We start from the raw sequence: 24,033 nt of genomic DNA on the forward strand, positions 1-24,033 counted from the left end.
CTTCTCAGTGCCACTTAGCTAAAAGAACATTTCCATTTCAATTGGCAATTGAGAGACGCTGGTTCATTTAAATCTGTGCTGGTCCATTGAGCACAATCTCATTTATCATTTTGAAAGAGCGAGTGGTTGGCCTAGCAGTTGAGATGCCCACAGCTCCTGTCACATCAGGGTACCTGGGTTTCATTCCTCACTTGGCCTCCCAGGTCCAGGATCCTGCTCGTCTGGATCCATGTGGGAGATCTAGATTGCTTTTTGGGCTCCGGCCCTAGATGCTGCAACCATTTGGTGAGTGAGCCAGCAAATAGATGTGCTTGCGCCCCCAAGTAATTATTATTCAAAATAATAACTTCTAAGACGAAGAGGATGCTTTGGGAGACGCTCTCGTGGGTGTCTTAGTTTGGAGTTGATTTGTCCTAGCGGTGCTGTCTTTGAAATGACAAGTCAAGCTCTGAAGGTTGATACTTGTCAAGAATTCTTTGTTTCAGCTTTGAAGCCGGCGCTGCCCATCTCCAGCATGCTGTCCTTGGCTTATGGTGCCCTTTTCCCACCGAGCGAATTTAGCTTCAGATCTGATGGCATGTGATTTTTTTTTCTGCAGCTCCCATCCAGGGATCGCACATGGCCCTGGATATTTCAATAACAGAGCTGGATTTCAGCTGAGCAGTTTGCAGTGCAGTTATTTGCCATTTGTCCCTGACCATCTTTGTTCACAGGCAAAAAAAAAAAAACCCTCACATTTCATGAAAATTGCTAATAAGAGTCATTCATTTTATTTCTCTTCATTATGTTCATTTGACTCCTCTTAGAATGCCAAGATATTTATAATAGCCTCAAAAATCACATACATGCCTAACTAGATAGTAATTTCCAGGCAGAATATAAACAGGAAAAAATCATTTAAAGATACAGCTCATGGAAAATTGCTTTCTCTCTGATTCTAAAAGCAGAGCCTTTGAAATCCAAGTGAATATGATCCTATTTTAGGAAGTGTCATCATGAAATTTTGATGCACTGTGCCTATTGAATCATTAAAACAGCAATTCTTCTAGATGGCAGCCTTATTAGTTCCTTTGAAAAGAAATAGGCAGGCAGAGAAACAGTCAGTGCTTGACAGGTAACCAACATAGCAAAGAAATTTACCTACTGTAAATCCAGCCCCGCTTTTGACTGTTATGTTATTCCTTGTTTTGTTCATCTTCATACTGAAACTTACCAAGTTCTCTTTGTAGAAGTTCAAATATATGTAATCAAAGCATCCCATGAAATAAAATTATTTCGTTAAAAGATCATTGATTTGAGAGGGAGAGGGAGAGAGGGTGCTTTCATCTGCCACTTCATGCCCTAGGTTCCCAACCTCAACAGCTGGAACTAGGCTACCTCAGTTCCTGCATGGAGCTCCATCCAGGCCTCCCACTTAGAGAACAGGGACCAGTGGACGTGGGCCATCCTCCACGGCTTTCCCAGGCACATTAGCAGCAACCTAAATTGGAAGTAGAGCAGCCAGGACTCAAATCAGCACTCTTGGAGGCCATGTCATAGGCGAGGGCCTGACTCCCTACACCCCAATGCCAGCCCCACCCTCCCCCCAAAGTTCTTTAATGGGAGACCCAGATGGAATCCAGGGCTCTTGGCTTCAGCTTGGTCCAGCCCCTGGCCATTGAGGTCATTGGAGAGCGAGCCAACAGATGGAAGGAATACTGTTACTTTGCCTTTCACATGAATAAATTAGCAGATGCATATGATTTTTTTAATTTGTTAATTTTTTATTGGAAAGTGAGATATACAGAGAGGAAAGAGACGCAAGGACTTAAGCCACTAGGCTACCAAGCTGGACCTGGATGCGTATAATTTTATCCATGCACAAGTAAAATGAGTCCATTCATTCAAAAAAATCACAAAGTTTAATTCCATAGGCTACCTAAGGAATTAGTTTAAATGTATCATAAATTTATATCATGCATTAAGCGATAATCTGGGTACTCACTTGTTAGTATATATCTGAGGTATTTGTGAAACCATATGGAACATTTTTTTTTATTTTGCTTATTTTATTTGAAAGAATTAGAAGGAGAGCGAGACCTTCCATCTGTTCATTCGCTCACCGAATAACCCCAACAGCCAGGGATGGCCCAAAGCAGGGAGCCAGGAGATTGTTCCAAGTGGGTGCTTCGCCTAGCAATGAAGACACCCCACTTGAGATACCCACATCCCATTTTGGAAAGCCTTGGTTCAAGTTCCACTTCTGCTGCTAAGCCCAACTTCCTGCTAACCTGGGAGGCCGCAGGTAATGGCTGCAAGGATTTAGAGCCCCATCATCCACATGGGAGACCCCCGTTGAGTTGCTAGTTCCCAGCTTCAGCCTGGCCCAGCCCCAGCTATTGCAGGCATGTAGGGTAGGAGATTTCTCTCGCCCCCTACCTCACTGTCTACGTGTGTGTGTGTGTGTGAATACATGCTTGCATATATCTCAAGGAAATAAGTAAATAAATTAAAATTTTCTTTGTAAAAGAAAGCCACAAGCCTCTCTAGGCAAGCCTGCCTCGGAAGTAAAAAAAAAAAAAAAAAAAAAAAAGCAGCAGGAGTGAGGATATTTTTGCAGCCAAAGCTCAATTCCAGATCCCCTAGGAAAAGGCATGAGCAAGAGCGAGTCACATGACTGGATGAAAAATAAAACGCTGAAACGTGACGTCACAGGTGCAACCCAGGTCTAACCTCCAAACTGTAACCTCAGGGCAAATGATACACAACCCTGGCCTCGTGCTGATGTGAAGAAATGGTGCTGGACACCACACTGACTTCAAAACCACAGAATGTGTGTCAGTATGTGTCAAACACTGTAGTGATGCAGGATAGACAAAACCTTTATACAAAATGTATGAGAAATATATAGACTACGCTAAAGTAGTTCCACAAGTTCGTGGAAAATTATTAGGAACAAGAAAACTTTGAAACCTGTGTGTTTGAAACCATGAACTTTTGAAGACCCCTCTTGTGGGAATTTCCAAAAAGGTTTGCATGACAGCCAACTTAGGCTTTTTTAAAGTTGAACTTATTTCTTTGAGAGACATAGAGAGATCTCCCATATACTGGGTCACTCCCCAAATGCCCACAACTGCTGGGCTGGGACAAGTCAAACCCAGGAGTCCAAAACCCATCTGGTTCTCTCGCATGGGTGGCGGGGATCCAAGTCTTTGAGCCATCTTAAGCTGACTTCCCATTTACCATTAGCCAGGAACTGGATCAAAAGTGGAGTATCCAGGTCTTGAACTGCTGCTCATGTGGGATGCCAGAGTAACAGGTGGTGGCTTCTTCCCCCTGTGCCACACGGCCTGCCCCAGACACTCCTGTCTTCAGAGAAGGCAGGTAATGAGAGGGGTCCTGATGCATTGCTGTTCTCCATCAGCCACTGTCCCAGTCCCAAGAACATCTCTCAGGAATGGTGTCCAGCTGAGGGCTGTGTCTTTCAGGGCCCTGAGTGACCAAGGGTTCTGTCCATTCTGACCAAGGGATCTGCTTGCAGATATGCTCTGCCTCTCATTGAGCAAGGCAAGTACCTGCCTGTAAGGAAGAGGTGGCTCTGTGCCAGCGGGCGAGGAGGCCTGTGTTATACAATCCTGGAGCCCATGTTTACATTGCACCTCCCCAGTAGGCAGGGGAGGGGTGTGTGTTACACTATCCCAGTGTTTACATCGCACCTCCCCCGCTGGTTTTGCTGGTGCTTGCCGGCTGGGGACGTGACAGTCATGGCCAAGGTTGCTAATGGAATCTGCCCAGGTTTCCCCTCACTTCCTGCAGGGTGTTTGTATGCTGGCACTTCTGTGGTCCTTGATTTTGTCTGGCATTCCAGATCCAAGTATACACAGGGGAGAAAGGAGGTGTGTGCATGATGTGTATACCTGTGTGTTATATGAATGTGACATGATAGAATGGAAGGAAGTAAATGGACCCTGGGGAGGGATGAGGGCAGGGACTAACTGATGTGTGCACCCCCTGAATTTAAGGTCTCACTGGGGGGTCAACTTTTGAGGATCAGTTATCTCTATTCCCAAGGGAACTCTCACACCTTTGAATAGATTAATAAGAAATCATTTGCTTATTTTTTTTATATACTCAGGGAAAAGTCCATTTCAAACTTCTATCTTGCTCCATTTTTTTCATTCCTTTTCCCTTTCCCATAGAACTAGACCCTTTCCTGAATAAATAAGCCTGTTATGAAGGCTCCAACTAGCCTTCTTTTCTTAGAATTAACAAGTAAGTTTTCAGAACAGTGCAAAACCAGGCTAGGTGGACATTCTTAAACTCCTGTGTGCTGCAGGAGAAGACTGAGGGCAGGGAAGAGTCTTAATGTTACACGAAATACATTAAAATAGTTTGAAAAGTTCATGAAAAGTGGAATTGAAAGAGAAGTTTTGGTATAAGACTGTCTTTCAAAATCTATGTATATGAGAATTCTTCCAAAACAAAAAGCGCATGGGCAATGCATATTACAAAACACTACAGAACTGGTGTTGTGACTCAACAGTTAACCCACTTATAATTCTGGCTTTCCACATCAGAGCACCATTTTCAGCCCTAGCTTCCCACTTTCTGATCCAAGTCCCAGATAATACACATGGAAAGGCAGTGGGTGATGACCCAAGTACCTGGGCCTCTGCCACTCATGTGGGAACCAGGCTTCTGGCATTGGCATGGCCCAGCTCTAACCATCGCAGCCATTTGGGAACTGAACCAGCCTTTTAATAAATAGGTTCAAGGCAATCTGGAAGACAACTTGTTAGACAAGGAGGGAAAGAATAGACTCCTGCCACCTGCCTCCTGGTGTCTGCTCTCTGCTCAGACCTCTCAGTGGGAATTGCTGACAGCTCTGGGATGGGAAACCAGCTCTTTGGGAGGTTACATGAGCAAATCATGAGTAGCACATATCCTGCTGCTCCCAGAGGAAGCCAAGTGATCCAGGCAGAGCAGGACATGGACAGAAACATCCCACGACTGATTTCCAGCTTCTCATCGCTTCCTTTCCTCAAAAGTGATTTGCAGCTATGCGTATGTGGTCCAGCCAAGCAAAGGCATCGGGGCAATCTGGGATCATGTTATTTGCAAAGGACTAAATGACAACAGACATGTTTGAGTTGCCTTGGCTTATACAAGAAAACCAGCTAGACACTAACCATGAAAGTCACCTTCAATAGCGAAAACCCAGACCCTTGTGTCTTCATTGGATCACTCCTAGGAGAGCTGGGTCTGGCTCCAGTCAAGGAAAGACTTCCTGGCTGCCCATACAAAGCAGGAGTTCCTACTTCAACCTAAAATTCAGATATCTTAGTTGAGAACCAGGTAGTGATGGGCATTATGTTACACATGTCCTGGACCCATTAGAGGCCTCTTTCCCCTGCCAGGAGACTGTCTACCTGCTCACATTTCACTGATGGGACTGAGACAGAAGAGAAGCTAGCCAATGCCTTGTAATAATGGCAGAACCTGCTTTGGGGCACACATTAAAAACCAGGTAGCCAAGGGTTAAGTCTCAGCTTAAGACTTCCACATCCCATGTCAGAGTGCCTGGTTTGAATCTTTCCCCTTATCCAGCTCTGATCTTTGTGGTCCAGCTCCCTGCTAACATATACCCCGAGAGTCAGCAGGTGACAGCTAAGGTAATCCCACTTGGGAGTCTTGATTGCATTCTGGGCTCCTTGCTTCAGCCTGCCCCAAACTTCACTGTCTCTTTGTCTCTCTGCTTTTCAAATAGAATAAATAAATAAAAACCAAATGGGAACTCTTGGGAATAACTGGGATAGAGATCAGCATTGTGACACACTGGGTAAAACCATCAGTTGGCAAGGTCAGCGTCCCATATAAGCACCATTTTAACTCCTGGCTGCTCCATTTTCAATCCACCTCCCTGCTGGTGCACCTGAGAAAACAGAGGAAAATCGTTCAAGTGCTTGGGTACCAGCCAAATATGTTGGATGGAGTTCTAGGCTTCTGGCTTTGGCCTTGGCCACCCCTGACCATTGTAGCCATCTGGCAACTGGAAGAACAGATGGGAGATCTGTGCGCCTCTCTCTATCTCTGTTTCTCTGTAATTTTTCCTTTCAAATATAAACTCAATCTCTAAAACATTGAGATAGTTTACAAAGATTGGAAGTTATATAGAAAGGGCTTTACAGAAGTCGAAAAAAATGCATATTTTTTAAAAAGCTATGTGTGCCTTTCAACTTTTTTTTTTTTTTGCATCAAAATAAATTCTGCATCAAGGACCACAGCAGTGCCAGCACACGCTCTACAGGAGGTGAGGGGGAACCTGGGCAGATTCCATTACCCTTTTGGAATGTCTTTGTGTTTGTGGGACATAGAGAATACCACATGTAGACCATGGGAATACTTAATTTACTTACTCATTTGGAGCATCTATTTACTGGGTTGGGTATTGTGCCCAGTTTAGGTCTCTACCCCTAAGAGGAATAATATGAAGGTGATCTTATCTGATTGTCATTATTCATGACCCTGTTGGTCACCGGGGTTGATGTGGTTGTCTGTCTTCCTTTTCTGCCGTGACTTAGGGTCTTAGATGTGAGTACCTTTATCTAAAATCAACACTTTCCCCACCATGATCTTCCCATTAAGCAAGGTTTCTGCAGGAAACAGGTGGCCACGTTCATTCTAACATGCATGTGGTGTGTTTGTAGCAGACCTGGCTGCCAAGGTGTGTTCAGAATCCTCAACAGAGAGTTCCAGCAGTCTCCCCCAAAGTTAAATGAGGTGAACCTGTTTTTGAATGTGCTGGCTATAGGCGATTGTTGCTTACATCTTCCGCAAGAACCAGGAGTCTAATAAACCGTTGATCTGTTTTATAGAAAGCAGTTACAGGTGTGAGGGAGATTCTCTTTTGCATCAAGTTAAGAGAAGGCCAAGTTCTGAACTGAGAATGAACCCACTTTTAATACTCCTAAGCCAGGAGTATCTCTAACTCTAACCTCCATGAGGTTTTATTGCACAGAATTTTCATCTGTGCAATAATTTTTCATTTACCCCGGACCTATTCCAGCAAATATTCAACAGATATATCTTGAACCATATGGAGTAGAATGAGATAAAATTGAAATGGAGTGAATTATAAGTGAATGTGAAGACATTTGGTCTAAATTAAGGCTCCTGGTGCCTTCGGGGTCTTCCTGTCTCTATCAGAAGGGAAATAAACCTTATTTATCCCTGTAGATGGAAACCACCACTTTGCCCACTGCATTTGAGTCCATTCAAAGACTGAAGCCCTTCCAGGAGACTCAGGCTGCCTCCAGACCCTCACGTGCCGTCCACACTCACCCGTTTGCCTCTTGCTCCCAGCCTTGGAAGCAGCCATCCCCAGTATTTCATAATGCCGTCCAGAGCCATTGTCCTCTAACTGGAGCATGTGTGCATGGAACTCTTGGGAGAGCTTGTTACAACAGACAGCTATCTAAAGTCTGTAGGGAACGTTGATGCTGCCAGTGTGGGGGGTCATGCTAAGAACTGACTTAAAGAAATGCTTCCCATTCTTCAGTGCCCAACTGAAGTACTTGAGAAGCTTTCATAAGTAGGAGCTTTCCCCTGGTACACCTGATTGCATTGATCAAGAATCTGGCTTACCCGTTGTTGTCTTTTTTTTTTTATATAACTTTATTTGAGAGACAGAAAGAGAGCTCCCCTCCACTGGTTCACTGCTGAGATGAGGAGGAGGGAAACAAAATCAGAAAGCAAGAACTCCTCAATCAGGGTCTACCACGAGGGTGGCAGAAACCCAGTTATTTGAGTAATCACTGGTGCCTCCCAGGGTCTGTGTTAGCAGGAAGTTGGAGTCTGAGCTGGAAGTCTCCCAGGGTCTGCATTTGGGAGAAGTCAGAGTCTGGACTCTGCTCTGGGACACAGGTGTCACCCCCACCACTCCCAGTAGTTTTTATGATAACAGGAGTTGTTCCATAGGATTGATCACCAGGTTAGAAAGCATGAGAAGTAGCAAGAATTGAGCACATAGAAAAAACGTGGAGGAGAGAGAATGGTAAAACGAGCTTGAAGTTGGAGCTTGTCCCCACTAATCCGATAAAATGCTGCCATGAGGGGTGACAGCGCTGATAACAGGGGTGACAGCCTGATCCTGTGCCGTGACTTCTCACCATGCCCCACTGTAATCGTTGACAACTCTGAGAGACGATCATTAAAAATGTGCTTCTAGAGAAAGCATGAGCATTTATGGAGGGCACCCAGGAGGAGAGAGGGGAGGCTAAATGCTGGTTTTTAAGACTTGAGGAGAGGCACAAGGCAAAACTCAGAACTCACAGGTTTGATGGCACAACTTGGCTAAGTCTTCCACACAGTCAGGGATGTTGTTCTAACTTTTGCACTGAGTACCTGAACTTCCTTGCAAAAGCCACTCCGCTCTCTCCTGCAGTAACGCTCAGTGTGTCTGCGGGTGTTCCTCTTGTTGTAAAGTGTGAGTTTGTAGACATGGCACGTGTAAAGTATTACTCAGCCCCCAAGCTTGAGGAGGAAGAAGGATCTTAGCCATGAAAAACCCAAGAAGATAAAACTCAGCTCTTTGAGAAGTGCTTCTGAGATGTGCCCTGAAACCTTTCCTGTCAACAATGTACACCTGAGTACATGTGCAGATGTTTTCTGTAAATAACCTATTTCCCTCCATTTTCTACAGTTTGTTTAAAAGAATAAAGTCCAAAGTTAAATCTGGTCATGTTAACCTAGAAACACCTCTACCTTACTTAGAATGCACATGATCACATGATTTTTGTAACAAGAGGCTCTTAAATCTAGTTTTAAGAATTGTTTCTTGGGGCCCGGCACGATAGTGTAGCGGTTAAAGTCCTCGCCTTGAATGCCTCAGGATCCCATATGGGTGCTGGTTCTAATCCTGGCAGCCCCACTTCCCATCCAGTTCCCTTCCTGTGGCCTGGGAATGCAGTTGAGGAAGGCCCAAAGCTTTGGGACCCTGCACCTGTGTGGGAGACCTGGAAGAGGCTCCTGGCTCCAGATTGGCTCAGCTCTAGCCGTTGTGGCTGCTTGGGGAGTGAACCATCGGATGGAAGATCTTCCTCTCTGCCTCTCCTCTTCTCTGTATATCTGCCTTTCCAATAGAAGTAAATGAAAAATAAAATATAAAAATAAAAGGCTGGATGCATAGGCCATGGCTGTCCCTTGTTGTGCACTTGAGGTGTGGGTGGGCTCAGCCTACAGCAACCAAACCCCCTCAGTTATTTCACAGTGTAGACTTCTGGCCACTGTGCGTCTTACTCCTGTGTCTCCTGGCTTCCAGCATCACAGTATTTTAACATCACATAATTTGGGTATTTATTTTCGTTTGTTCCTTGTGTAAAACAACTTTGTTGAAATGAGTTCACTGTTGGGTTAGCTTCATTCACTGTCTTACATAAGAGCTTGGGTACATCCAGTGTGCAACCCCTTTATGGCTGTTGGAGAAGATAAAACCAGTGATTCGGATAGCATGCCAACTGCTATGCGGGCTGTCAGCCTTACAACTGTTTTTGTTTTGTCTCTGCGTGTGTGTGTTAATGCCTCGGAACACATACGCTCCCATCCGTCTCCTAGAGCTGATCTCAGCCCAGAACAGCCAGCATTATTTCAGTGCCTCTCCCTGGCCATCACCTCCCAGTACCTGATCTTACCCAAAGGTTTTTGCACAGGGAACTCTGTCTTCAGTGAATAAAGCCAGAAACATTCCCTAAGGTGTAGCCTGTCCATCTATTGTGGAAGGGAGCTTTTCTGAAGTGACAAATAGTTCGTGCTTTAGACCTGTTTAAGTATAAAGGATTAAGAGGGATCTTCACACCTGACTCCCATTTGGTCCTGCCAGCGCTGCTGTGCAGGTTGCTAACCCTCTGGGTCATGGGAATTAAGCTGTGAGACCCACCCCCAGTGGCCTCAGGCTGACTCTGGGAGCCTGCCAGGCTTCTGGGCTCAGAAAGGGGGCTGGTGGGGGGCTCAGAAGGAGGCTGATGGGGGGCTCAGTGCAGGTTCCCTTCCCTGCACTCTTTTTTTTTTTTTTTTTACAGACAGGAAGTTATTCGTAGCTTGTGGAGCATGGCAGTGAGGGAGGACATTGCAATTCCTGGGAAGAGGTGGGGGAGAGGATCGGCAGTAGTAAGAGCTACTCTGCTGCAGGCGAGGAGGTCAAAGGGCATAGCACTGTGACCCGGAAGTAGAACTGCCCGTGCACCTTCCCTGAGGAATATTCTCCGCAGAAGCTCAGGGTTCTGGTTCATCACCATAGGCACAACTCCCTGGAGTAAGGTCTTCTTGACTTCTTTAACCATCAAAACTCTACTGGTCGCCTATTAAATGCCAGACAGTATGCTAAATGCAAAGGAATACGTGTAAATAAGATGGGATACATGATGCTTTGATACTCACAGCAGCTATGATTGCAACATGGTTTGACTCTTGAATTCATGCAGGCATTTTTTTTAAAAAAAAAGATTTATTTGAGAGGCAGAGTTACAGAAAGAGAAGGAGACACGCAGAGAAAAAAAAAAAGACCTTCCATCTGGCTGGCTGGCTGTCCCAATAGCTGAAATGGTCAGGGGGGCTGGGCCAGGCCTAATCCAGGAGCCAGGAGCTCCATCTGGGCCTCCATGGCAAAAGTCAGAACACTTGAGACATCTCCTGATTTCCCACGCACACTAGCCAGGGACCAGTTCAGAAGTGGAGCAACGTGATGCTCACGTGGCAAGCCAGCATCACGGGCAGTGGCTTAACCTGCTATGCCCCAAATCTACCCCCTCATACAGGACCCTCAACCCCATAGTGATGATCGGAGAATGGAAACAGTTCAGTGGTGGAGGTTGGGAAGTGGGCCTAGAGGGAGCTGCTGCATCACAGCCTGCCATCAAAGACTGGTGAGGAAAGAGGTGTACCATTGAGTTGGGTCCAGTGGCTGCTGCTGCTTTCTGGCTTGCCATGGCATTCTTCTGCCACATGCCCACCACTCCATGCCATTCTCCAGCATCAGCAGGTGGCCAGCCCTCTCAGGACTGCCTGATCTTACCCTATCTTGTGAGCTGAATTCACTTCTCTTTATAAAGCTGATATTCTTTTGGTAGTGACCAAATGCTGACTAGTGTATCATTACAATAGAGAAGATCCTCCTGAAAAATGTCTTCTCCGTGTAATGGACAAGGCCAGCGTTAAGGTGGGAAACAGCAGAGAGAGAGCTACTAGTTGCTTTTGAGAGATTCACAGGAGGCATTTCTGCGTCCTAAACCACAAATGTGGGTGGTCAGGTTACCTTACAGTGAACCAGGGAGTTGCACCCACATCACCCTGTCTTACAGGGCATGCCATGGCAGGAGTTGAATATCATTCTGGCTGCAGTGTCAGCTCTTGGGAGCCTGGAAGCAATGGAGTAAGTTACAGCCTTCCCCACCTCCCTCCCTTTTTCATCTGCTCGTTTCCAGCACTAGGAAATCTGACAGTAAGGTTGGCGATCAGAGGGTTTCCTGTGCTGTGTCCCACAGAGATGAAAAGGCTGAGGCTAAGATTGAAGCAACATCTCTTGCTTAGTCTTTCACCTGGTTAGCAGTGGACCACCCTGCTCACTGTTGGGCATGGTCCTGTCCCAGAAGCCCACCCAGAAGGATAAGGCAACTCTAGGGTTTTGTCACACCTGAGGCAAGAACTAGGGGATACACGAGGACTTCAGTAGGTTTGTAGGAAAATGAAATCAAAGGCTGTTCATCTTTGGGAAAAAAAAAAAATGTTTGAACTTCATGCATAGTTTCTTTATAATATACATTTTGCATGAAATTTTTGAAGACCTTTTTATTTAAATATATATATATATATATATATATATATATATATATATATATGAGGCCAATGTGGTATACAGACTAAGCTGCTGCCTGCGACTCCAACATTCCATACAAGTACTGGTTCATGTCCTAGATGCTCCACTTCCAATCCAGCTCTCAGCTAAACTGCCTGGGAAAAGCAGCAGAAGAGGACCGGGAGCTTGGGCCCCAGCCACTCTCGTGGGAGACCTGGATGAAGCTCCTGGCCCCTTACTTTAGCCTGGCCCAATCCAGGCCATTGCGACTACTTGGAGAGTGAACTAACCAATGAAAAATCCCTCTCTTTGTCTTTTCTTTTTCTCTCTGTGTCTTTGCCTTTCAAAGAAATAAATCCTTTTTAAACATCTGTGTGACTGACAAAATAAACTCATCTTTTGAATTCTGCTTTGAAATCCCCTTGTGCAAGAGAAAGCTGCTAAATGTCTGCAGGCACGAGAAAGAGGCAGTGCAAGACGCAGGTCAGATAGAGAGGTTGAATAAAACGAGGACTCTACCAGCAGCACTGGATTAGGCAACTCAGTCACCAGTGAGCTTAACAAGAAAAGGTTCAATGAAGCAAGGTTTATAATCCTTGAAGTTATTGCTGCCTTGAGCTAGATCAAGTTTTAAGACCTATTTATTTTTATTGGAAAAGCAGATTTACAAAGAGAAGGAGAGACAGAGAAAAATCTTCCATCCACTGGTTCACTCTCCAAATGACTGCAATGTCCAAAGCTGAGCCAATCTGAAGCCAGGGGCTTCTTCAGAGTCTGCCCCCTGTGTGCAGGGTCCCAAGACTTTGGGCCCTCATCCACTGCTTTCCCAGATCACAGGGAGCTGTATTAAAAATGAAACAGCCAGGTCATGAACCAGCATATGGGTGCTAGCACTTGCAGTTGGAGAACTAATCAACTGTACTATTGCACCAACCCCTAACTGGATCTAGACCAATCTTTAATCTTTATTGTCCAAGGCATGGTAGAATATTTAGTAGAATCTCTACTTTCTTACCATCAGAGACCAGTAGCCCCTGCCCAGTCATTACAACCGTAAGTGACTCCAAACATTACTGTACTTAGGGCAAAGAGAATCATCCTTGAGGGAGAACCAGTGCAGTAAAGTGGCATGAATGAACCCCAGATGGTGATGAGTTACTGAGTCGTTAAGCCTGGACTACTTTTTTTAAGATTTATTTATTTATTGGAAATAAATAGTATACACAGAGGAGGAGAGACAGAGAGGAAGATCTTCTGTCCGATGATTCACTCCCCAAGTGAGCGCAATGGCTGATGCTATGCCGGTCCGAAGCCAGGATCCAGGAACTTCTTCTGGGTCTCCCACGTGGGTGCAGGGTCCCAAAGCTTTGGGCCATCCTAGACTGCCTTCCCAGGCCACAGGCAGGGAGCTGGATGGGAAGTGGAGCTGCCGGGATTAGAACCGGCGCCCGTATGGGATCCCGGTGCGTTCAAGGCGAGGACTTTCGCCGCTAGGCCAGCCTGGACCACTCTTTCAGAGGTCTGGCAGCCAAGAGCAGGCAGATGACGGGAGGTAGAGGGGATGGTTTTGTTGGTTGTTGTGTTGGGGTTAAGTCTAAGGGAAGACATATTTATTTGCCAGAGGAGAGAAGAACTTGGAAAGCAAATTTTCAGATAACAAAGTCATGAGATAGCAGCACTTACTTACCATGTTCCCAAATAGTGAGGTCTGAAGTTACCGAACTGGGCCAAGCTCTGTGGTTGCCACTAACACTCCTTGTGCAAAAATCCCTCAGAATTCCCAAATGACAGCAGGCCAGTAAAGCCCAAGCGCAGGACCCTGGGTGCTCTGTACAACTGCTCAGATCCTATCCACCGAGGAGACAGCCCTCGCGATGCGCAAAGTATACATGGTCCCTGTGTTGCAGTGTAAGCTTCTGAGGATAAATCTCGGGCAGTAACAGGAAGCATAACCAGCCCTGGTGTGGGGGACTGTTTCCACACACTGTAGACTCACCTGAAGCAAGAAGCTGGTGAACAGAGGGAAGCAGTGATGCTTAAAATTTTTAAGATGCAAGATTAGGAATTATTACCAACCAGGCAAACAAGGAAGGCAAGAACATTGTATTGTCAAGGGAAGGCATAGAAAATCTGGAAGTGTTAGAGAGTAGAACCCCCCAAGGACTCTTCTTCAGCATGTGTATTAATGGAAACTCACAGATACAATTTGACTATAAGTAGAAAAGAATGTGTTTAAGTTCACCCAGCCAAGGAGCCAAAAACCAGAAGAGCCAGGGCTTACATTGCCTTATTGGACTGTTTTTTTTTTTTTTAGCAAAGTTTCAAGTAACTACTAAGTTTCAAGGAAATCCCAAAAAGGTTTATGCTGATTCAAAAGTGGGCAACTGCGCATGCCCGCTAAGTTATCACATGTGTCTCGCCTGCATTCCACGGTTGGTAAAGGGGGAGACTTAACCGTGTAGTGAGAGGGCTCTGAACTTTGTGCATCAGAAAGGTGAAGTTGAGGCTGCAGCTGGATGCTTGCACACGGAATCCTGCACCCAGCTCTGCCAGTCTGGAGCGCATGGTCTCGGATCCAGGAAAGTTCATACAAATCTGCTTGGTTCTAATTAGAATTAAAGCACTTGGGGGAGGGAAGGCGCCAGCAATGAGAGGTGGGAGGCAGGCAGGCATTTGTCTTAGCAGTTAAGACGTGAATTACGATTGCTACATGTGGATCCAATTCCCTGACTCTGGGTCTTGAGTCCAGTATCCTGCTAATGTTGACCCAGGAATTCAAGTAGTTGGGTTCCTGCCACCCACATGGGAAACCTGGATTGAGTCGTCAGTTTGGGCCCATCCCAGTTTGGGCATTCGGGAAGTATGCCAGTAGGATGGGAGCTCTTTTCTGACTTTTCTTGTCTGTCCCCTGTATTTGAAAGGATGGGCAGGGTTGGGTCTCTTTCAGGTGGGGAAGGGTGCAAAAAGGAACCACAGGAGATGAGTATGTCTAAAGGACAGGCCAGTAGCCAGATCCTGAAGAACCTTCCAGAGTCTTAGTGTTCTGACCCTTTTCTGTGGGTGAAAGCATACTTAGCTTTCAGGCAGGGAGTGGTGTGAGCAAATTTGTCCCTCTCGAAGACCATTCTTCTGTAGGCTAAGGAGCACCAGGAGAAGTGCTGGAGCCTTGCTGCCGCTAGGTGGCAGTGATGGGTGGCACGAGAGAGGGTTTAGATGTGGGACTTTTAATTGGCTGCTGACCATCAAGTTTGGAGGAGGGAATGACTCCCGTTCCTGACATGAGTGGCTCATGGGGGAATGAAATGCAAAACAATTTGAAGAGGAGTGGGTATCAAGGAGAAGGTGAATGAATTCCTTGGGGAACCCTCTCAGCCTGAGTAGAAAAAGGCAGTTGTAAAAGGGGCCGGGAGCTCAAAAGCAGGGCTGAAGGCTTAGGTTTGCTGTTGATCAGCATATTCATGCTACCCGCTGTCATGAGTACAGCGAGATCAACCATGGAGGCTTGTTAGCGTTGGAACTGGCCAAACATGTATGGGGCTAAACGTTTGCTAAATGAGTACCTAGTATGTGCTCCATGCTCTCTTAGGAAGTGGGATGGAGGAAATGACCAAGGCCAGACGGAAATGCCCCAACCCTCCTAGAGGCCATGGACTCTGAGGGACAGAGCTGAGTGCCCCTCTCTCCCCTGCACAGCATCAGACCCACCTCCGCTTGCTCTGTCACCACTCTGGCTCCTGCTAGAAAGCCCCATCTTCTCTCGCATTAGGAGGGGAAGATCTAGTTTTCTGGCCTTTCTGCAGGAGCTCTGTACTCTTCTGTCCGCCTCTCCGAGAAGGCAAGGACCTCCCTTTGATGCTAAGATGCACAGAACCAAAGATGCTCTTCCAAACCCAAAATATGGATGCAGCTTCAGAGCTGCAGGTTCCAAATGACGCAAGCGGTTGTAAATGCCAACGAAGGCTGTGACCTTGGCCTTCTGGAGCCAGCAGGAGGCTCATTAACTCTGTGCTGCAGAATTAATCTTGTCAGCATCCGTGAGGCAGGCCAGCGGAAGCTATCAGGGATTGGGCCACACACCAAGGGGGAGAGGATTGGGAACCACACTCCCTGGTCTGCGTTTGTTTCAAGCTTCTCACCACTGTGCTCCCCCGGCATTCTCTCCTTTCCAAGGCCAAAAGTGAGGCACCACTTCTGAGCTTTGGTTTCCGTGTCTGTTTTTTCACAGAAACTCCTGTTCAGGTTTCTGCTGTGGAGTTTAATACAGACAGCATCCTTCAGACTACAAGAAAGGTCAAGGTTCAGCCTTAAATTTCGAAAGACAACAGAAGCATGTGGCTGTTTTTTTTTTAAAAGTTCGATTGAGTGATTGATTTAAAAGCAGTGTGAAAGAGAGAGAGAGCTTTAGTCAGCTGATTCACTCCCAAAAAGGCCACAGTGCTGGCTGTGCCAGGATCCTGGCATTCCATCCAGGTCTCCTACATGGATGGTAGGGCCCCAGTCCTTGGTCCATCCTCTGATGCCTTCCCAGGTGAATTATTAGGGAACTGGATTGGAAGTAGAATAGGCAGGCAGTGGCTTCGTTTGCTGCACCACAGTACCAGAGCTGGCCTGAGATTTTTTTTTTTTTGAGATTTATTTATTTCCCATTACAAAGTCAGATATACAGAGCGGAGGAGAGATAGTGAGGAAGATCTTCCATCTGATGGTTCACTTCCCAAGTGGCCACAACGGCTGGAGCTGAGCCAATCTGAAGACAGGAGCCAGGAGCTTCTTCCGGATCTCCCACACAGGTGCAGGGTCCCAAGGCTTTGGGCTATCCTCATCTGCTTTCCCAGGCCACATGCAGGGAGCTGGATGGGAGGTGGAGCTGCTGGGATTAGAACCGGCGAGGCCTGTGACATTTCTAAATGTTTATATACAGAGGCAGACAGAGAGCTCCCACTTACTGGTTCAAAGCCCAAATCCCCGTTGCAGCCAGGGCTGGTCAGGACAGAAGCCAGGAATCAGAAGCCTGATTCCTGGAGCCATCACTGCTGCCTCCCAGGCATTGCATTAGGCATATGCCATTTAAACAGGAACCCAGTAATTTTTCTGGTCATGGTAATTGACAAATCATTTAGCCACGCCCCATGGTAAAGAAGAAATCATTTGAGGCATGGAAACGGTTTTGCCATACAGAAATATTTCATCAGGGTCACACATATACCAGCACAGCGAAGCCATTGGAGAGTCTTAGAAAACACATTGTTTAATATCGGACAATTTACTGTATGTAAAAGTTTAAGGGGCGCACCTTAAAAACAATGCGTATAATGAAGAAGGGATTTTTCAATTTGGTGTTAATCTGCATGAGACAAAATTAGTAAAGTAAGCTAGCAGGCTAGGAGGTTAGGGAGCCTCAGCCCGTCAGTTAGCATCTCAGCTCAGGGTCGGAGAGTTGCAGGCCCCTTGGGATGCAGCATTGCCCCCATCATAGTTTGTTGGGCTCAATCAGCCATATCTGGAAATACAAGGCAGTACGATGAGACATTTTGAGCGAAGAGTCCACATTTGCATCACATTCAGGATAGTGTGTCACTATAATCACTCTGTTTTATTAATCATGTTTGCTATTCTCTGCCTGCACCTGACTTATAAATCGAACTTTATCATGGGTATGGGTATAGAAAATATCACAGAACATCTAGGGCTTGATGCTACCCATGGTTTGAGATAACCACTGAGGACCTGGGAATGGGTCCTTTTTGGATAAGGACCTAACATCCATTTGTAAGAAGTCTTGTCAGGAATGAGACAGACCAATAATTCTAGGGATCAGAGAGAGAGGACCAGTCCAGGAATTAGGACAAGAAGGACCAGCAACACCCTCTCTTGCCTGCCTCTTCCCAGTCCCACTCCCACATGTCTGCTAAACAGTGGATTGTTGCCCAGCTCTGGATGGCCAAACCAAGATGCTGAATTTGTAGTGAAAGTCTAAATTGTGCCCAACTTCATTTCTGGTTCAAGAATATCTTACTACATTCCAGCTGCTTAGAAACTGTTGATCTGAGTTTCACATACACATTTTCTACTTTTTTTTTTTAAGATTTATTTATTTTTATTGTAAAGACAGACCTACAGAGTGAGGAGAGGCAGAAAGCAAGAACTTGCATCTGCTGGTTCACTCCCCCAAGTGGCCGCCAACGGGCTGAGTTGAGCTGATCCGAAGCCTAGAGCCAGGAGCCTCCTCTAGGTCTCCCCTATGGGTGCAGAGTCCCAAAGCTTTGGATCTTCCTCTTCTGCTTTCCTAGGCCACAAGCAGGGAGCTGGTTAGGAAACGGAGCAGCCAACACACAAACTGGCACCCGTACCAGTATCCTGGTGCCTGAAGGGAGAGAATTAGCCAGTTGAGCCACTGTACCCAAACCATCATGCATGTTTTCATCACTGACATGCCCACTGTGCCGCTTAAGAAAGTGCTTGATCCGATTACATTAGTGTCTGGAAAAGCAGTGGGATGACCTGAGTACTTGGGCCTCTGCTCACCCGTATAGGGAACCTGGATGGAGTACCTGGCTTCTGCCTGGATCAACCCCGGCAACCGTGGCCGTTGGGAGAGTGAATCAACAGATGGAAAAGCTCTGTGTCCTTTTCTTCTCTGTAGCTCTGCCGTACAAGTACATCCATCCATATACTCATACAGATATACATACTAACATACATAAATCTTAATGGGTAGATCGGGTAGATTGGTGGCTGAAAGACAAAGGTGAGGATAAAATTTAAGATGCTTAGGACTCGCTGATCCAGGAGTCTCAATATCAGAAAGTCTTGTGTCCAGCAATGATGTGCAGCAGAGGTGTGAATTTGTCTGTGTGTCTGAGCTAGCCAGCTGGTCCATGCACACATGAGGCTTTCAGAAAGAGCATAACTTTCAGTAGAGTCCACCCAAATAGGACACCAGACACCAGCTTACAACTTATGCCTGTGAAATCACTGTGGCTATAGCAGAACACTGCTATATGCTGTCTCTTGGGCACTGGTTCTGAAGATGCCCAGATCTGTTTGTAGATAACCTCATATGGCGAGGGGGACTTTGCAGATCTGGTTAAGGCTATTGACATAGATCACGTGAATGAACCTATAGTGCTTAGAACCTGCAGAAATCAACATTAGCTTATGAAATTACTATTTACTCTTTGCATAGAAAAGACCAAAGGCCAGGAAAGGTTCAGTACCTTGTCCGGGGCATGAAGTTTGAGAACAAACCTGGAAACAGAACTCAGAGCCCTGACTCCTGGACTGTTTAGGGTTTTGTCATTACATTGCTACATCCTTGCTTTCCTACAAGATCTCGTCTTCGGAGTCAAAATGATGAATTAAAGTGCACCTCCTCCTATTAGGTTTAGTTATGGTTGAGAGCTATAATCACCCATGGTGTTCTCAGAACTTCTCAAGAAAAATGAAACATAAACCCAGGACCTCAGTGGAAATCTCATGTGTTTGTAAAGCAGCCAGCTTAGCAATGGAGTTTTCTCTGGTTATAGATCCATTATTTGTCCCCTGCAAACCTGACCCAGCATGAAGACAAAAAGACTAACACAAAACCAGACCACGTATCTGCTAGTGGAATTGCAAGGCTCTGGCCAAGAGCCAGTGAATGAGCATTCTGTAGAATTCTGTAAACCTAGGACTCTAAAACCCTGGCCCGACCTCGAAGGCGGATGCTTCATTTGAACACGTGGGACCTGTTCCAAACGTTCTCTCCCAAAACTCTAGTTTGATTTAAAACCCAGGCATTGCCAAACCGGCTCATAATGGTATGCATTCGTCGCTTACAAAAGCAAGAAGTCTTCTTATGAAAATAAACAGAAAGGGGCCAAAGAGCCTGTCAGAAGACCATTGCAGGTGGGGTAGGTAAGCTGCATTCCAGACCTGTGACACCAGCTTGCTCACCTCCAGTCTCCTCCACGCATGCACTTTATGCAGCCCTTGTCAGTGGAGCTCAACAATGCCTCGATGAGATTGCAAAGGAAGAGGCCTTTTTTTTTCTTTCCACCCTCACATTCAACATAGCACAACTCTGTGGCCACAGATCAGGATTTTTCTGTCTTTTATTTAAGATTTATTTTTATCGGAAAGCAGATTTACAGAGAGGAGTTACTGAGAAAAAAAATTTTTTTTCCATCCACTGATTCGCTCCCCAGATGGCCACAATGGCTGGAGCAGGTTCGATCTAAAATGAAGCCAGGAGCTTTCCCTAGGTCTCCCACGCAGGTGCAGGGTCCCAAGGCTTTGGGTCATCCTCCTGTGCTTTCCCAGGCCACAAGCAGGGAGCTGGATGGGAAGTGGAGCGGCCTGAACACAACCTGGCAACCCAGTGAGATCCTGGCACTTACAAGGAGGTAGAAAGGGGGGTTCTCCTGGGGTGGATGCGATGGCTGAATTGGCTAATCCTGTGCCAGACAGCGCTGGCATCCCATATGGGCACTCCCCATTAATATGCTTAGGAAAGCAACAAGTGATTGCCCATGTGCTTGGGCTCCTGCAATCGTGTGGAAGACCCAGAGGAAGCTACTGGCTCCTGGCTTTAGACTGGCCCATTTCCAGTCATTGTGGCCATTTGGGGAATGAAATCAGCTGACAGATCTCTCTCTCTCTCTCTCCCTTTTTCTCTCTCACTTACTCGCTCGCTATAATTGTGCCTTTCCAATAAATAAATACAAACCAGTTTCCAGGGCCCGGCGCTAAAGCCTAGTAGCTAAATCTTTGCCTTCAATGCGTTAAGACCCCATATGGGTGCCAGTTTGTGTCCCACTGCTTCACTTCCCATCCAGCTCCCTGCTTGTGGCCTGGAAAAGCAGCCGAGGACGGTACAAAGCCTTGGGACCCTGCACCCACATGGAAAACCTGAAAGAAGCTCCTGGCCCCTGGCTTCAGATCAGTTCAGCTCCAGCCATTGCGGCCATTTGAGGAGTAAATCAGCAGACAGATTTTCCTCTCAGTGTTTCCTTCTCTCTGTAAGTCTGCCTTGCCAATAACAATAATAAATCTTTTTTTTTCAAAGAAATTACTGCCAGTCTCCACCTCCCTTCTCAGAAATGGGTGGGCTGAGAGGCCTAACGCTCTAACCACTTGGTCCCCTGTCACCAGCCCTGCCCCGCCCTCATCATTGCCTTAGCATAGCCTCTAGTGTGGTGGAAAGGGTCTCTCCATCAATGACAAAAGTCACTGCTGCCACTAAGGAATTCCAAAAACCAAAAATACTTTCACTTACAGCACTTTCACTTACAGGTGTTTGAGGACAGGAGTCAGGCGTGAGGCTGCTCTTGAGGGCTTAGGAACACGGGCTATGTCAGGGAGCCAGACAGGCAGGTGTCTGGCCATGCATTCTGTCTGTAGCCTTTAAAAAAAAAAAAAGATTAATTTATTTTTATTGGAAAGGCAGATCCAGAGAGGAGCGAGAGAGATCTTCCATCCGCTGATTCACTCTCCAAGTGGCCGCAACAGTCAGAATTGAGCCAATCCCAAACCAGGAGCCAGGAGACTCTTCAGGTCTCCCGTGAGAGTACGGGATCCCAAGGCTTTGGGTTGTCCTCAGCTGCTTTTCCAGGCCACAAGCAAGAGCTGGATGGGAAGTGGAGCTGCTGGTACACGAACCCGCAGTGCCCACAGGGGATCCAAGCACTGGAAGTGGGGAGGATTAACCTAACAGAGGCATTGTGCCTGGGCTGTAAGACCTCGCCAAGGATGACGGTAGCATTTCTGGAGTGTCACAGAAGCCATTGCTCTCCAACCCGGGGCAGTGAAGAGGATCACCAATGGCAGCAAGCCCTAGATTCCACATACTGAACTAGCTACTCCATGGCCTTCAAGCAGCCATGCTCCTATCACCATGTTTTGGTCCGTGTGTACAAAGTAGTGTAAGACTGTAGCGGAGTTGACCAGTTGCACTCCACCAGCACTTTCGCAGTAACTGCATGACTCGAGACACAGATGCTCAGTGTTCTGCTAACATCTGTCTGAACCATCTTCACTATGCTCAGTGGGGTGGCCTGACAGCAAGAGGCCCCACTCTGACTTGGGTGTGTCGCAGTAGACTGTACCGCAAAAGCAGCGTTAGGAGCACTCTGATGAAATAAAATAGGGGGAAATCAGTAAGGGTGGGAGATCTGGGGCTAGGAGAGAGGAAATCCCAGAGCCTTTGGAGCTAGATCACAAAATTAATTCATTTTCATAAAAAATACTCTGGTATTTGTACAATGGCATTGCCCAACAACGCGTTTCCCAGAATGCATCCCTGTTGCTAAGCAACGCACAACTCTAACTTTTACTCTAAGTCCTCTTCTCAGATTCTAGGATGGAAAGTTCTTGCCAAGGACAGCTACAGTTCTGATATTTGCAGGGCCGGGTGGTGAAGAGCAAAGCTACAACTTAGAGCCCTCTTTACCCTTCAGACCTTCAAGGAGTCCCCGATTCCTTCTGGAAAGTTCTTATCGCCCATAGCCCTCATCGCAAAGGGAGAAGCAGACTACCCAAGAATGGCAGGCTAGTTGCCTTTCCCCAGAGCTTCGAAGAAGCCCAAAGCCTCTGTTGGTGTTCAGGCCCACAGTGCTGGCTGTTGGCGTATTCCAGGAACTTTATGCAGACATAAATGTTTGCAGTCTCCTCTGGGATGCCACTCCCACTCTCCCATGCGTCCATCACTAGGTGCCACCCATTGTCTGCCCCACCCCACCCCGACGCATCATAGCATGCCCTTGTTGTGATGTCTGTCTTGCTTCGGCTAAATGGCCCGCCAGGCCAACAAAAGTGTCATTTTGTAGACCCCATCCATTTATCATCACACGTCTAATAAAGGCCGTGCTGGTGCTGGTGGGTGTGGAAGAAGAAAAACTGCAGCCATTGTGCTCAGCACAAGGAGACTCCAGGCACATCCTCCCTGGGGCCATGAACCTCCCCGCGGTCTAACTGGATTTGCACGAAAAGAGCCAGGAGCCAGCTCCGGGGAGGCCGAGAAAGGCAAGAGGCCATGGTCCCCATGTTAGGCGGCCTGTGGGAAAGAAAGGGGCTTCTGTGAAGAGTCCCATGGAACGTTCATTCCCCTCGCCTGGGGCTGGGGAAGGACCGGCAGGGGGGAGGGAGGTGGAGGTCAGCCCTGCGTGACTTATGTGTGACTTATGTGACGTTGGGTGCCCTCCCTGGGCTTGAATTTGAGGAACTGAGGAGGCGCCCGTGGCCAGAGTCAGTCCCTCAGAGGCAGGATGGAAGAACTACGGGCACTGCCTCTGCCTCTCGCATCTACCAAGGCCGGGCAAATTAATGACCCACGGAGGATATGATATGGTGCAAAAACTTTTCCTGGATTTTTTCCGTAGGCGGCTGAGTCAGCGGCCAACCGCAGAGGAGTTGGAACAGAGAAACATTTTGAAACGTGAGTGCGCCACTGGTGTGGGGTGGGGGCTTCTTTGTCGTGGGACCCGAGGTCTCTGATTGTGCCTGTTCTGACACCGTGGAGAACTCAGCTGTGGCCTAGCCCGCATCCTTGGGTGCAGGAAGCCCAAGGCCCATCTGGGTCCACTTTGGCCCTGCCTGTTCTTTTAACTTGTGCTCAGCCTGCGTGTCCTTCCCTCCCATGAGTTAGCCGAGAGCACTTGAAAAAGTGGGTAGGGAAATAGAATGGAAAGATCCTGTGAATTCTCTATGAACATTTTAAATTCACTTCGTAGAGTCAGTGGGAAGTTGAGACAAACCCTCTTACTCAATGACTCGGAGGAGAGTCGGGTTCCCCTTGGAGCCAAATTATCTTGAAAATGCTGAATGTGAACTGGGCGGCTCCAATTACAGAAACAGTCCTGGAAAAATTTCCCCTTGGAAAACAAATTTCCCTTGGGGTTGTCTGTTGTGGATACAATTTCCCATCCACCTGGGTCTGAAGTGTTAAAGCTCAAGAAAGCTTTTGCAAGGGAAATGCTGTCCCGTGTCTGGCTCGGGGACCCCATCGCTGGCAGGTGTGTCTGCCTACCAGCACCCACCCACCCTCTCCTCCTGGGAGAACTGGCTCTCCCTGAGGCTGTGACAGGTGGAAATAAAGAGCCTCTTCCCTGGTCCGGGATACAAAGTATATTTGAATGGCAGAGAGAGACTCCACTTGGAGCTTAAAAAAAATCTTAACACAAAACACTAAATCTAACATTTATTTCATAGACATGAGTATGCCTCAGTTT

General features: G+C 46.9%; 1 protein-coding gene across 3 annotated transcripts in view; it reads left to right on the forward strand.

The window, feature by feature from the left end:
- Nucleotides 1-24,033, forward strand: part of PHACTR1 (phosphatase and actin regulator 1) — a 517,458-nt gene that overhangs the window by 478,194 nt on the left and 15,231 nt on the right. For all 3 annotated transcript variants that reach the window (XM_040984149.1, XM_040984148.1, XM_040984147.1), the window contains one exon: nt 23,185-23,240. In XM_040984149.1, coding sequence (XP_040840083.1) covers nt 23,185-23,240 — 56 coding nt within the window. The remainder of the gene's footprint in view (nt 1-23,184; nt 23,241-24,033) is intronic.

Source organism: Ochotona curzoniae, unplaced genomic scaffold (genome assembly GCF_017591425.1).
Source record: "Ochotona curzoniae isolate NIBS_2020 unplaced genomic scaffold, NIBS_Ocur_1.0 contig_4064, whole genome shotgun sequence".
Classification (NCBI taxonomy): domain Eukaryota; kingdom Metazoa; phylum Chordata; class Mammalia; order Lagomorpha; family Ochotonidae; genus Ochotona; species Ochotona curzoniae.